Source organism: Etheostoma spectabile, chromosome 8 (assembly GCF_008692095.1).
Source record: "Etheostoma spectabile isolate EspeVRDwgs_2016 chromosome 8, UIUC_Espe_1.0, whole genome shotgun sequence".
In the NCBI taxonomy this organism is placed as follows: Eukaryota; Metazoa; Chordata; class Actinopteri; order Perciformes; family Percidae; genus Etheostoma; species Etheostoma spectabile.
In genome coordinates this window covers 33,167,852-33,182,523 of record NC_045740.1, presented here as the reverse complement: position 1 = coordinate 33,182,523, position 14,672 = coordinate 33,167,852, and the positions used below count along the sequence as shown (strand labels likewise).

Sequence of the window (14,672 nt, the reverse complement as noted above, 5' to 3'; positions counted from 1 at the left end):
GTGTGTTGAGCTCTCTGTTTTAGCCACAGAGTGGGACATCTCACTTCTATACTATCTTTGTTGGATGTCACACATGCTCAGTAGATAGGTAAGGACTACTAGCCAGTCAGAAGCAGAGTACGAGACCCTGACAGTACCTAGGTAAGGACTACTAGCCAGTCAGAAGCAGAGTATGAGGGTCCTGACAGTACCTAGGTAAGGACTACTAGCCAGTCAGAAGCAGAGTATGAGGGCCCTGACAGTACCTAGGTAAGGACTACTAGCCAGTCAGAAGCAGAGTATGAGGGTGTGCTATGCTAGCAGCTAGGTGAGCATTATAACGTTTGTCTCTGAAGTAAAGGCTGGACTACAACAGAGCTGTTTGGAGCGGTTTGTGATCAGTGTTTTCTGTTTGGGGGGGGGGGGGGACTTTAGGCTTTTACACTTTGAAAACCTATCACATGCACAACAAAGATATATAACACCATAAAGGAAAGGGGAAAAAGCCAAAAAGCATAATATGAGCACTTTAATACTGAATCAATGTCAAAGATTCTTCTTCCTATCAGTCACTTACACACACGTCCATGTTAAAAAAACAGTAGTTCCCCTTTAATCTTTGCAGCTCTGACTGAGTTTTTGTGCACGTGTGCCTGCAGGGTGACGGCCAGGCTGAGCGGGTGCCGGGCGTGAAGAAAGACGGATCATGTGTTTGCGAGGTGAACTCCACCCTGTGGGCGTTCCCGGCTGTGAGCTACGAGGCGGTGATGCTGCAGGTCCAGTCCTGTGAGGGGTCTCTGAGCCGCCTGCAGGAACAGGTGAGATCTACACTACTCTACTGCTCAGTATACTTCTCCAATCATGATTATTATGATTGCTACATCATCGCAGCATTTCTACAACCTGAAAACCTGATGACATTTCAGTTTCTGTCTGTGTCTCCGTTCAGGTGGACTTGTCCAACCAGCGTCTCCCTGAGATCCAGGCTATGATTCTTAATGTGACGGAGCGGCTGAAGCCTCACCAGTACCTGAACAACCAGGGCCTGTACACCCACTTGGATCTGCACCGGCTGGGCCAGGAGCTCAGCCAGCTGGACAGAGACATCGGTGTTATCCGCAGCCAGTCTAACACCCCCCAGTCCCAGAAACTCTCCAAAGAGGTACAGCACCACGTGGACCCACAATGAAATTATCCCTAGAGTTACAGAGTAATACTGCCCTGCAAAGGCAAAAGGCCAGAACTTCTTTTTTTGCCCGAAAATGAATGATATTTTTGGGACATTCAATAGATCTTTTATTATGTGGAGACATATCAGTGTGTCCAAACTTTTGACTGGTACTGTGAACTGTTTTCTTGCACTTTTCAATGTTTTTTTGCAGAATTTTTTTTTGTCTGTGTTTGGAGGTTTTTTTCCCCAAAGTTTTTGCTGCTTTTTCGGGAATTTGTCGCTTTTTGGTTTATTTTTAATATTTTTTGGACAGCTTTTTTGGTCATATTGTTGGTTTTTTAAATACACAATCTCAACCCCCTCTTACCCCCCAATGTTAAAGGGTCATGGTGTCATGTCATGGGTAGAGAGAAAATAAACAGGACCTCCTGACATTTTGTGATGATATGAAGAAACATAACTGTGCTGTTTAAAATGTTCCAAAGTGAAAGTTAATTTGAACATTGTTGTAAATGTAAATGTGTGTGTTTGTGTGTTTGTGTGTGTGTGTGCGTTAGGCGGTTAAACTGCGTAAAGATGTAGAGCGGATGCAAATGTCGGACACAATTAACATGAAGACTGTCAGAGAGAAACTACGCTACCTGAAGAACCGCGCTGAGTCCTGCAAGTCCATCCCCAAAGACTTCAGAGGTAAGTGTGTGTGTGTGTGTGTGTGTGTGTGTGTGTGTGTGTGTGTGTGTGTGTGTGTGTGTAAAAGAGCAATCTCCCATTAATTGCAATAACTATGAACAATCGTGAACGATCTAAGTAAAAATGTGCATTACCTCCAGAAAAATAAAGTATGTTGTCTATTGATATGTTACAGTGTGCAACATAGTAGCAATTTAAAGAAATTGTATGCAAATTGCATATGTTTTGGTCCTTTTTGTCAGTTAAACTACTCAACAGTGCAACTACTGTTGAAGCATTGAATGGTTCCACAGTATGGAGAGAAGGATCCCCAGCAATAAAACGTTCTTCAACCCAACTAACTTTGACAATGAGTTGTGATGTATGTACAGATTCATCCTGTTATCCAAGTACTTGCCACTTTTCTTAAAAAGTGTGATGATGTGAAGTCTGATGTGGCATAAGTGTTCCGATTTTAGCAAGCTGATTCAAATAGCAAAACATGAAGAAAGATTTTTCAACAGGAAAGAAAAGGAAAACATGCGATGCTCAATCCCTTTCATTAATACTATCAGTATTTGTATCTCTTTATTTGCTGTTTTTGCATCTCCTGTTTTTAATACCTGTGTTATTGAGATTAAGTTCAGTTATTAGGTTGGAGCTGTCCTGTACATTCACGTTCTCTTCTTGGTCTCTCTGTCTCCAGGCCGGGACAGGTACTGCCTGAAGGGCCTAATCTCCAACATCAGTGCTCCAGTCATGACCAAGGTCAGTCCCTATAGTAAGAGCTACATCTCTGGTTCGTGGGGCAAACAGGCCCAGATGGGCAGCGAGGGGCAGAAGAACAGCTACTGGGTCCAGGCTCTGCTCAACAACCACATCTGGGGCAACACGCTGCGCGTCTACCAAACCTACGAAGACTTCATGGCCTCCGCCAACCACAGGGACTTCACCTTCGCTCCATCCTTCACTCACGCCGACACCATTGAGGGTCCCAGTGCTGTTCTGTACGGCGAGGCGCTGTACTACCACTGCTACCGCTCTGCAGACGTCTGCCGCTACGACCTCAACAGCAACAGCGTCAAGCGGGTGACGCTTCCAGGCACCGGCGTCGGTTTCAACAACAAGTTCCCGTATTGCTACTACGACTGCCGCCCCAATAGTGACGTAGACGTGGAGGCAGATGAGACGGGACTATGGGCCCTGTACGCCACTGTCGGTAACCACGGTAATCTGGTGGTGAGCCGGCTAGCTTGGGACAGCGAGGCGATGACACTCAATGTCTCACAGACGTGGGAGACAAGGCTGTTCAAGAAGGCGGCGAGCAACGCTTTCATGGTGTGCGGCGTGCTGTATGCCACCCGGTATGTGGACGACTACCGCGAGGAGGTGTTCTACGCCTTTGACACGGCAACAGGCAAAGAGGACAACACACTAGCGCTCCCACTGGAGAAGGTAGCTAAAGGAGTGGCCAGCGTGAGCTATAACCCCATCACCAGGCAAATCTACATGTACAACGATGGATATCTGCTGGCTTACCAGGCCTACTTCTGATCTCAAGCTGTGTAATCGGCAATTAAAACATGTCACATACATGTCAAACTATTTATCCTATCAGCAGTCAGGTACTCCATAATGGACAGATTTGTAGGACGTATCACATACTCTATGTTGTAACCAACGTTTGTAATGTAACTCGTAATTTTATAAAGCTGGAAAATCAATAACAAACACAATTATACAAACTGTAATAATTAACTTTCCAATAAAAAATTGACATTGTGTTGTGCTGTAAGTTGTAACATGGCTGGCGTAGGTGGAGAGAGCAAGCAGCCAGCCGGAGCTCCGAGGTAGCCCATTACCTCCAAGAGGCCGCTGACAACTGAAAGGAGATTCCACACTATCCATGTTTCCATACATACGTGTATATGCAAATTCAGTGATATCCAATGAAAAATGTCTGATGGAAACAGTAAAATTCAACTGAATTTCTTGAATATGAACACAAAGTTTGTGTGTTCGACATCGGATTTTTCTCTTAATTGCTAAATGGCTTATGCGAGTGACGCTGAAGAAGACGTTTTAGATATTTTCGTTTGCATATTTCCAGGATGGCTATTTTAGACAGTAAAACAATCTAAGAAATGCCATAACGTTGATCTGCATCATCATCAATAATCGTAAACTAAGGCAAAAGTATTTTTAAAGTTAACCTTTTTATTTATGCAGCTGAGTACAAAATTAAAGTAACATGTCAAAGTGTACTATGAGCCCTCAGAGGATCATAAAGCAAAACCTGCCAGGTCAGCTCACTGGGTGGCGGATCCAGTCCCAGCGAAGGATTCCTCGATATTATGAGCCGCACAGGGACTGGGACTGGATCAGCCACCCAGTGAGCACTTCTACTAATACATTATTTACTACATGTACGTCCAAAGACTTCCAGAGGTAGTTCTTTGCTTCTACATGTAGTATTAATGCTGACAACTCAACATTCTAATATTCTAGTGTTGTAGTTGAGTCACCAAATCTCGAGTCTGAGTCAATGCTCGAGTCCCCAATGTTTGAGTCCTGGTCCGAGTCACAAAAGAAGACTCTGAGTCGAATCCAAGTCGAGTCACCATTACCTGAGTTTGACTTACAGTCTCAAGTCCAGAAAATAGTGACTTGAGTCAGACTCAAATCAGAGTCCAGGACTCGTACTTCATCACTGTCTATTACATGTAAAAGTAAACAGAAACTTTATCCGACTTCTGAGTCATATTTCATGAATCCTCTGAGTCCAAGTCATGAGTCCAGAGAATAGTGACTGTAGGTAATGAGACTGTTAACTGGTTTCTACACTGAGCATATAGTAGGTACTGGGGAGTGTGTGGTAGTACTGGCTGTACCCAGTAGAGGTCGGTGTGATCTCACACTGAAGTGAGGAGGACAGATTCTGGCCCTGCTGTGGCCTGGTTTCCAGTTTCTGGCTGGCTGCCTCTCAGACACACCCAAAGCTCTGCTCACATAATGACAGACCTACTGCCCTGCAGATTTAACGAAGCCAAACAGCAGCCGGCTGGCTCAGGACAAAACCGTCGAAAACGACAAAAACGGTCGACTCTTTACCATGTATGTGGTCAGGCTGATTTCATGTTTCTGCAAAGGAAAAATAGACTGGGCACAATCTACATGTTCTGTAATAATCTGCTGGGACACTGACATTTTGGAACCTTCCGAGTGATGATGTTTTATCTTCCGATCCCCTCTTTCATCGTTCTACTCCTTCTGTAGAAATGAACGGATCAGACCCTGCAAAATCCTTAGTCATAAACAAGCAAGGAATTAGATGCAGTGCTTTGTGTAGAACTATCTAGTGATCTGAGCTCATTTTATAGGTGGTAACTGCTAAATCGATCCTTCAGAAATTCAACAACTACTGGATGGAAGGCCATACCCTTACTACTGGTATTAATGTTCTCCACAGAATGAACTGTAATGACATTGGTGACCATCGGACGTTTCATCTAGCACATCATCAGCTCAGCATTGCAATGTGTCCAATTATTTAGTTCATGACCAAACCTGCCAAACCAATCCAGAGACGTGGACTTGAGTCTACCCGAGGCAGTAGACTCGCATGGCTTGCGTGTATTCACAAGTTTGAATGTTAAATATAAAATAACATCATTTAATGTTGTCACATTTCTTGACTTGGACCTGACATTGATATTTGGCACCTGCGTATTGATTAGCTTATCACACAAAGGACAATATATTGCTTTATCAATATTTTGGCCCACCCCTACACATGACACCATCTCATATAAGCAATAGCATGTTAGCAATGTCATTGTGAGCATGTTAGCATGCTGATGATAGCATTTGGCACAAAGCACCACTGTGCCGAAGTACGGCCTCACAGAGCTGCTAGCACAGCTGGACACTGTGCTGCAAAAACTAGATTCAAGGCCCAGACTGGAGTGAGCAAGACACACTACACGCTACACTTAAAAAAACCTACTCCTACTCCGTTAGAATCATTTCAATTTAATTTCCTGCAAAGGTGCAGAGTGTCTTCTCATTGCTAGAAAAGGAAACCAAACTGATGTGTGGATTCAGGCCCAGACATCGTGGTTGTTGTTGATGGACAGACTAAATTCTAAACCAAAGTTTAAAAAGTTTAAACGTGTTGTCAGTTCATATATTCTCTGTTTAACTGAATGATCCCTGAATGTTGCAGGCTGATGCCTTACTGACCACTTACAGCGTATCCTCATACTCATCTGCCAGGAAGTACATCCTGTTTTGTCTCCAAGGCAGAATCCTACCATTATGATGGCCTGATAGCTTCACCTTTACACATCATCACACCATCATTCCCCATAAATATGTAATGGTCACACTAAAGAGTCCATCTGATACATACAGTCATTATTACTCGCTGCCAGTAACAAGTAAAGATGATTACCGGTGATAACTGCAACAAGATGTCCTTCCATCCTCCACCAGCTGCACCAGGCCGGGGTTTCATGTAAAAAATAAGACAGGCTTATGAGCTTAAATGGCAGGCTGCTGCACAGGAGCGTGCCTGGTTTACGCTCCACACACTCTCTCTGTGTACACTGCAATATAAAACAGGTCTAAGTATGTTCACTGCTTGGTAATCTTGCACACAGGACACAACTCAACAGTGATCTTAATTCCATCTCTCATTTATGGGTTACTTTCATGTTTGACCACATAGGGCGTTAATCCTCGCCTCTAATACGACCCACAGGAGCGTTTTATACATTAGTATTCAGGATATACTACCAACAGGAGTGTTTTCCTTACACATACTGGAACTAACTGTCACATCAGTAACATGAAACGGTTGCAGTGTTAGGTTAAAGTAGGAAAACTACTTGGTCTGGTCCAGGTAACAAAACTACTTAGTTTAGAAAAATGTCTTGGTTTGGGTTAAAATCTGTAAATTTGGGACGTAACTTCACTTCCAGAAACGCATGTTGCACAACGTGACGTAGTTCCGTAACTAAAATCTTACTTTTATTTCCAAATGGGACACAAATACTGGTCTCCTGGGTGAAAGTCCTGTTTGATTAACCCACCCAACACCCTAACATGCCTCCGATGCAGAATCTAGCGCATATGCAGTCTATATCCTGTTCGGCTCCCGTCATACTTACTAGGACCACTAGAGGGAGACGCCATCTAGCGAAAGAGCCCAAATATGAGTTGTAAGTGATGATTGTTGATTTTTCCGAGGAATGAGAGTCTCCATGTCCATTTCACGAATGATTCCAAATCACGAATACATTTGCGAGTCTTACAGAACCCTCACATAATGGATCACAAGTTTTCAGTAGTAAAACTTTTCAAAAATGAGGGAGGGGAAATAATCTCATGTTATCGCAGCTTCCGTGTTACATATTTAGTGGGGCCCAGAATTTAAACTAAATTTGAAAATGTCCTAATAATTTTGGCGATTCATCCTCTAGGAAACGTCGATACCAAATGTGGCAATACATTGTTGTACAAGTTGTCCAGAAATTTTACTAATAATCAAAAATGTAAACAAAGTGTGTCAAAGACACTGTTAAAACACATTCATTCATCATGACTGAACATGTCCTTCTGCTGACTGTGTAGCAGTATTTTCAGTCTACTCTGAGAATGTGAGAGTGAAACTCATTGGCGTAATTCAATGTGATTGGTAATTGACTAATCGCGTCTGTGTGTGGTTTGCAGAGAGGAAGAGAGGAGAATGCTCCAGAGGGTCGTCACCACCGCCCGAGAAGATCATTAGCTGCCCTCTTCCCTCCCTGGAACAGCTTCACAGTTCCTGTTGCCTTCAAGCCCAGAGGATCCTTAAAGATCAATGTCAACCCGCCCAGACCCTTTTGAAACAGCTTTGATTGTCAGAGAGGACAATTACAACACAAAGAAACTGACTCAGATACTTTTTATCCGACAGCCATAACTGCGCTTAATGCTACTTGAGTATTACTATAAGGATGAATCACGCAGTGGTATTCTTGTGTTTGTGTGTCTCTCTCTTCTTTTACTAACACAACATATATACATACAGTATACACTACCAGTCAAAGGTTTGGGGTCACTGACAAATGTCCATTCCACTCCATTATAGACAGAATACCAGCTGATCTGAGTGGGGGGGCTGGCTGATCTTTAAGGCAATATCTGCATTGCCCATTATCAGCAACCATTCATCCAATGTTCCAAAGGTTATGTTCACTAATCTGATATCATTTTAAAAAACTAACTGAGGAAACATTGGAGAACCCTTTTGCAATTATATACAGTAAGCACAATATGGAATCTGAAAACTCTGCCCTGGTCACTGATCTCCGCTGGTATCCTGTCTGTAATGGAGTGCAATGGAAGTTTCTAAATGACCACAAACCTTTGACCAGCAGTGTACAGTGTATACTCGTGCTACTGTTTGCACTGATAGGACTGTATACAATTTGTTGTGCAATAATAAAGACTGTTCTATTCTAACATTATGTGACTCACTGTATAGAATAAATGCTGTCAGTGAGTCAGTGGGTCAACCTTTTGTTATCCAGCATGTTCATTACAGTAGATACATGATGTCTCAGGGGCATTCCCTCAAGAACATGTTTTTCCACATTCTGGAAATGGTTTCAGTACCTGTGCAATTGCAGTTATGGCAAAATATACAAAAATGAATTCAGTGCAAGTGTGTGCACCATTACTTGTTGTTTCAAAGAAATCTTGGCATTACTTAAATTCACTCTGGCTTTGAACGATGGCAACTGAAAGAAAGACAGGGAGAGATTGAATTTGCAAACAACACCCAGCCTTGAAGCATAAAATAAAATCTCTGATAACTACTGCATATCCAAATGCTCATGGACAGTTCATGCTCAATACAAACATCAAAGAACAAGTGTCAATAGTATATATTGTTGTGTAAAATGATTAATACTGTTTTTTTTGTCCCCACAGAGGAGGCAGCGGACATCCGTAGATGAAACAGATAAGAACGCTGTGTCTTGGTAGAAAAAGGGGAGGAAACGAACAGGACCTGCTGCAGCCGCTGGCTAGCGTTATCCCACCCGGCACTGGTTCAAGCTTTAGAGACATGCTACAACGCATATTTCAATCCTCCCTGTCCTCCTTGGCTACTAGCAACTGTGTGGAGCATGGGTGGAGGGTGCGCTATCAAGGAAGGATTGTGTCATGTGGACGCACCAACAGTTGTTTTGTCATTACTTAAAATTCCCCATGGGGATGGCAGAAATTAAGCAATATAGATTTTAATGTAATGTTGTCAGTCATCTGGCGAGAGCATTGTGGTATTCTACGCTGTGACAAGAGTGTGTTATTGAAAAATTAAGTTGTTACATTTTACAAATTTAGTGGCGGTTGGCGTAATCTTGACATGGGTCAAACGGAAGAAAAAGCCAGTTGTGCTTTGGCAGAGCACCACCTAGTGCAACGGAGGTAAAGTTACCCCCATCCCTCTTCCCATTCTTCCCTGCTCATGTAAACAGGGAAAACAGGAGTAGTACCACGCCCCGGTTACTGCTTGGCATGTCAACGCACTGGCTGCCAACCTCCTCTTCTATATAAACCCTGTGGAGAGAGACAGAACAAGACAACAAGTGGCCTTCGGTCTGGAGGTGTCTGGTGTGTGTCTGTAGTCGTTAGCTAGCCAGTGTAAGGACTGTAACAGAAAATCCCACATCTGACTATAACATATGTGACTACTAACTTGTTTGTAGTTTTTAGCAGCTTGTATTTTCAGTACAAATGTTTTGAAGTGTTATATCTTTTCGGATATCTGATAGTTCTGAAGACTTGCACCTTGAACAGGAACAAGTGTGCTTAGGACTGAATGCTAAAGACATGGAAGGGTATTATTCACAAAAACACTGAGAGATGGATTGAATAAACCATAGAACAACACCAGCTTATCCTTTAACAAGACTGAGCTCGTCTACAAACGTTTTCCTGTACTTTGAGAATTTTGACTTGCAAACCGGTGTGACTCACTGATTCCCCATCACCAATGAAAGACAATAGTACCTCTACTCATCACTCTCAAAATGACTGAACAATTACTGTGTGAGGTTTTCCTTTGTGTGACCGGCTGCAAGCTCCAAGAGTATAACCAGTAGCTCTTCAAATACACACATCTTTCCTCTCTTCCTAATGGATTTTTGCTCCGGGCTTTAGTCTAATGGTTTCCAGCTAAATACAAACTGAGCTCTTTGGCTCTTTTAGAGTTTAATTAACCAATAAGATTGAATCTGGTTGGCCTCTTGACAAGCTCTGCCTTCAAGAAATATTTGTGTAGCTAAAATTTCCACTCTGGAAGAAGCAGGGGAAACAGAGCAGAATACAGTACACTGCACCAAAAGAAGATGATGAAAATGAGTTTCCCCTTTATTGATTTAAACCCTGGTGGCATACCATTGCAGTTGTGTTGTCCCACTGCCAAATGTTCTGGCATATTTTAAAATATCATCTTGTCAAAGGCCCCTTCAGGGAGCAAAGTATGCAAGACATGGTCTACATTGATGATGTTTCAGTTTGAGGACTCAAGACAACTGTGATTGGTTTAAAGAAGTGCCAATGAACCAGAGCACGTTGTTCTCCTATCCCAGAATGCAGTGTGGACTAGCCAGACCTTCCTCCTTGTGGCAATGCGCGACCTTTTAACCCTCATGTCGGGTCAATTTGACCCGTTTTCCTATGTCAATGTTCTTTTTAATTCCCCAAAATAACATGATTGATTCCACACAACGCTCTTTGGCAAGTACAAATCTCTACTTTCATTCATTTTGGGGCGTCTTCTTTTCAATTTTACAGCATTTGAAAAACAAATTGAAGTGTTTTTGAAATAGTATTGAGTAAAAGTTGACATATTCCAGTCTGTGATTATTCATCAACATCCATTCCTTTAATTTTAGTCTCAATAATTGCTAATTTCTTCTTTTCTAACTCAAACATTAGGTATAGTTTGCTATAAATGAGGTTTATTTACCACAAAGTACAAAAATAACTGTAAAACTAAAGTTAATAAGTTAGTGTTACATAGTGTTGAAAACATCAAGAAAGTGAAAACCATTCAAAAAAGCATCATAAGTGTTGAAAAAAGGTTTCAGCTTAAATAATAGGCTAAAGGAACGAGAATTTATGGAAAGCACATGTGTATTTATGGTCAGATCATGTGGTAAGTGTCATTCATTAGCGTTTTTTGCCAGCTTTCCTTCCTGTTTTAGGAAGCAGTGACTGCATTGTGTCTGTGTTCTTCATATGTAGAATTATAGTTTGCTCTTCTGATGTAAAATATGCAGCTCTGGTAGATGTTAGCAGCTAAAGAGGCAGCTATTTGTGTTTCAGGAGTTAGTGGAGACAAAACCAACACTTTCTCACTACCATCGCGTCAAATAATGACACTCGGTTGGGTGCCTTTGGCAGTAGTCATCGACGCAAAAAGTCTCCTTTAGCGTCACGTACAAACATGCTTGCCCAGAACTCTTGGTCTCTTTTTTAAGCTCTGGGTTGGAACGTTTAACTGGTATGCGGCGTAAGAGCTGGAAAGTTGAGTGGGGTTATTAAATGTTTGTTTCAGTGACACGCGGGACAAGAAGAGGACATGAACCCTGGTCTCCTGGGTTAGTGTAGAGCTGCTGCTCTGCCTGGTGCGTTCCATACAGATGCTAAAGGCTGCTTTTGGCGTCTGCATCTGACGTGGAGAGCCAATGACAAAGCTTCTGTATCTGACGAGTTGGGTTGAGCTAAAAGGAGAGTGAATGTCGGACTCCGTTTACCAGGCGGCCAAAAGATATGACTCCAAATGAATGCAAGCACTATCCCTATCTGACTTCAAAAACCACATTAAAATCAATGCCACTTTAATTTCTCATCCTGTTCATAAAGAGGCTGTGTTTTCTTTGAGCTACAGATGTTAAATCCTCTCATCACTTTGGCGCATTTGTAAATAGAAATGATTGTCCAAATTCCCATAGCATCGTGGTCGGCTCACGGAAATCCTTTCAGTGATACTCCGGGGAGAAGGGAGGAGGAATTAAATGGAAGAAAGTGGAGAATGGATGCTGGTGCAGACATCAGGCACCAGCAGGAGGCTGGCAGCGCTGTCCTCCCTTCTAATTTAAGCGAGTAAGAGAGTAATTACACACCAATTTTACCTCCACCTCCTCCCTTGACTACTGCGACTCCTCCCAGCCCTCCTCCTCATCCTCCTCCTCAACCCATCCCTGTCCTTCTCGTATCGCCTCCTCACCCACACTGCACCTTCCTCCATGCATTTTCACTCATGGTGGTTAAAGCTACATCTACAGTGCAAGGGTGTGATTTGTGAAAAAAGCAGGGGGGGGGGGTGATCCTGCACAAGAAAACAAAACATGAAATAATAATAATAATAATATGTAGACCAGAAAGGGGGGAAATCCCACGCTCGGAAACGATGCAGTAATGTTGTCGCGCGGCCTAAATTTAGCAACAGGTGTTTTTTTAAACCAAAACGTAATAGTGTAGATGTTGTCTTTGTCACATCACATCATCATCATCAAACCATCAAAAATAAAAGTAATCTATGAAACCAAACCAATGGATGAATACGTGGTTGCTCATCTGAAATACATCTAAGCATAAAATGCTCTTCAAGTTTAAGCTTCCTTACACCCATGCCATATACAGTAAACAACACACGCTTGTTGCACAGAAAGAAGGGAAGAAATGTATTCTTGTGTTCCTGCAAAATAAAAGGCTGTGCTGGGAGCTTGGAGCTTGTAAACCCAGCCTTGAAACAGCATGTCATGGAGTGGATGCCAATTTGTCTTAGAATATGGAACAGAAAGCCCAGAAAGATTGTTTTTCAGAAAGACAGATGAAAGAAGTGTTGGATGAGAGATTTCCACTCGAGTCACAGAAGCTAGTGCCACATTTACTTTGACAAACATCCTACATTGTAGCATTATATTTAAATATGACACAAAGTAAGGGAAAGCATAATAGGTCTCCTTTGATGCGTAGCTGCAGTTTGTTTTTAACCTGAACCCTATTTTCCCATCTTCTATGTCTAAGTGACTGATGGGAACATCCATCTTTAACATTGGTCCAGTATAAAGCGAGATCTAACAACAATTGTGCAGCTTTTATATACCTTCACTAAAGTGCTCATTCATGGAAAAGATTTCTAAGGAGGTCAACCTTTCTGTTAAAGACTAAGATCCTTTTTAAACATAAAAACATCTGTGAAATTGCGTTTGCTAAAGCCACCAGACTCCATGTAAATAAACAGTAGTTTTAGCATCATAAAACACACTTTATTCAAAGTTGACAGAAACTAAATAAAACTATAAAAAGCCGTTTTGGGTCGTCTTTCCACTTTTCCAACCATCACAACTGTAGTTTTGGTTGAATTTAACACATAGTTTACAGATTTACATGTGAAAATATGTTGGCTCTATACACGCTAAAAGTATTGTTTTTTTAAGTGGAGTCTGGTGGGTTTGGTGCTAGTGACTTCAAAGCTGTTTCTGGTTGATCAGAAAGGTCTCAAAGAGGTGTTAAAGGTCTATCTCTGTAGGGACCCTTTCCATGATGCTGTCAGACACTTAATAAATAGAATAATAATCTGAGTCTGTCTGCGCCAACAACAGAACTTTTAGTGGAAATAACAAAAATATACAATATATATATTCGGTTTGAGTCTTTGACATTTTTATTTAGTTTAACCAGCCATTAGGCTACGTAAGAGAACATATATGTGAGGAGGTTAGTGGAGTTTTGTGGGTTTCAGTGGGAACTAGATGGTGTGTGTGGCTGCTTGTTATGTGTGCTGTAGATTTACGATGGCACAGCCAAATGTTTGCTACTGTACATAGTGGTTGCAAATAAATCATAATGAAATGAATGAAAAAATAGAATGACATTTGTGCTTGGATACACTTCTTAAATATAACATTGGGCTAGCACTGTTTAGGCAAAACCACAAAGGTAGTGGCCTTGATGAGAGGGCGAGAAGCGGAGAGAAAGGGGTGTGGGAGTGGAGCTGTGATGGGTGGAACCAGCCTAGTTTCTATATGAGGCTTACTAATGACAAGGCGTCCTGGAGTTTGGAGACAAAAATACTTTTTGAAAAGCTGCTCCAAGCAAAACCTGGAAAGAGTCCATCTCCCCTGCTTAAAATGACAGGGTGGATGGAAAGGGAGTGTGGGTGGGGGTGTGTGTTTGTGTGTGTATGTCAGTTAATTCAAACACGGCCTGGACAGTTTTACAGTTGAACTTGTTCTTTCTTCCACACAGTCACAGATGTTTCTCATGTTGAATACTCATTAAATACACACAGGATCCTCAACTATTACATTGTGATGGATTTATATTCCAAGTGTGTTGTCTTACATGTACATGTTCAAAAATGAGTTACTGAGTTTAGACCATCATTCAAAATCCTGTTTTTGCTGACCAAATACTGGCACAGATGTTTCCCTTCTGTTGACACAGGACCGGGGAGACTACGCAGTAGATGGATAAAAACAGAAAGAACCACATTTAGACAGAGAAACCTTTTTACTGAGACACAAACCTTCTATTTGATTTTTCAACTTGTGTGACCAATCCATATTCATGGATTTACTTTTTTGTGTTGTGTATGCCAGCGACTCCGACCATTCGCTCATGCTCTCTCCCTTCACCTGCTCCACCTTCACTATGGTGCTGTTTACTTTTAAGTTCAGATTTAGAAGGAAAAGAAATACTTCTGTACTTGCCGTGTGAAGACTGTTCTGTTAGGACGGGTGTGTGTGTGTGTGTGTGTGTGTGCGTGTGTGTGTGTGTGTGTGTGTGT

General features: G+C 42.1%; 1 protein-coding gene across 1 annotated transcript in view; it reads left to right on the top strand.

Moving 5' to 3' along the window:
• LOC116694488 (olfactomedin-4-like) overlaps positions 1-3,373 on the top strand; it is a 3,895-nt gene extending 522 nt beyond the window's left edge. Inside the window, exons 2-5 of the mRNA XM_032524208.1 lie at positions 639-797; positions 929-1,141; positions 1,708-1,840; positions 2,526-3,373. Coding sequence (XP_032380099.1) covers positions 639-797; positions 929-1,141; positions 1,708-1,840; positions 2,526-3,373 — 1,353 coding nt within the window. The remainder of the gene's footprint in view (positions 1-638; positions 798-928; positions 1,142-1,707; positions 1,841-2,525) is intronic.
• The last annotated feature ends 11,299 nt before the right edge of the window (positions 3,374-14,672 follow it).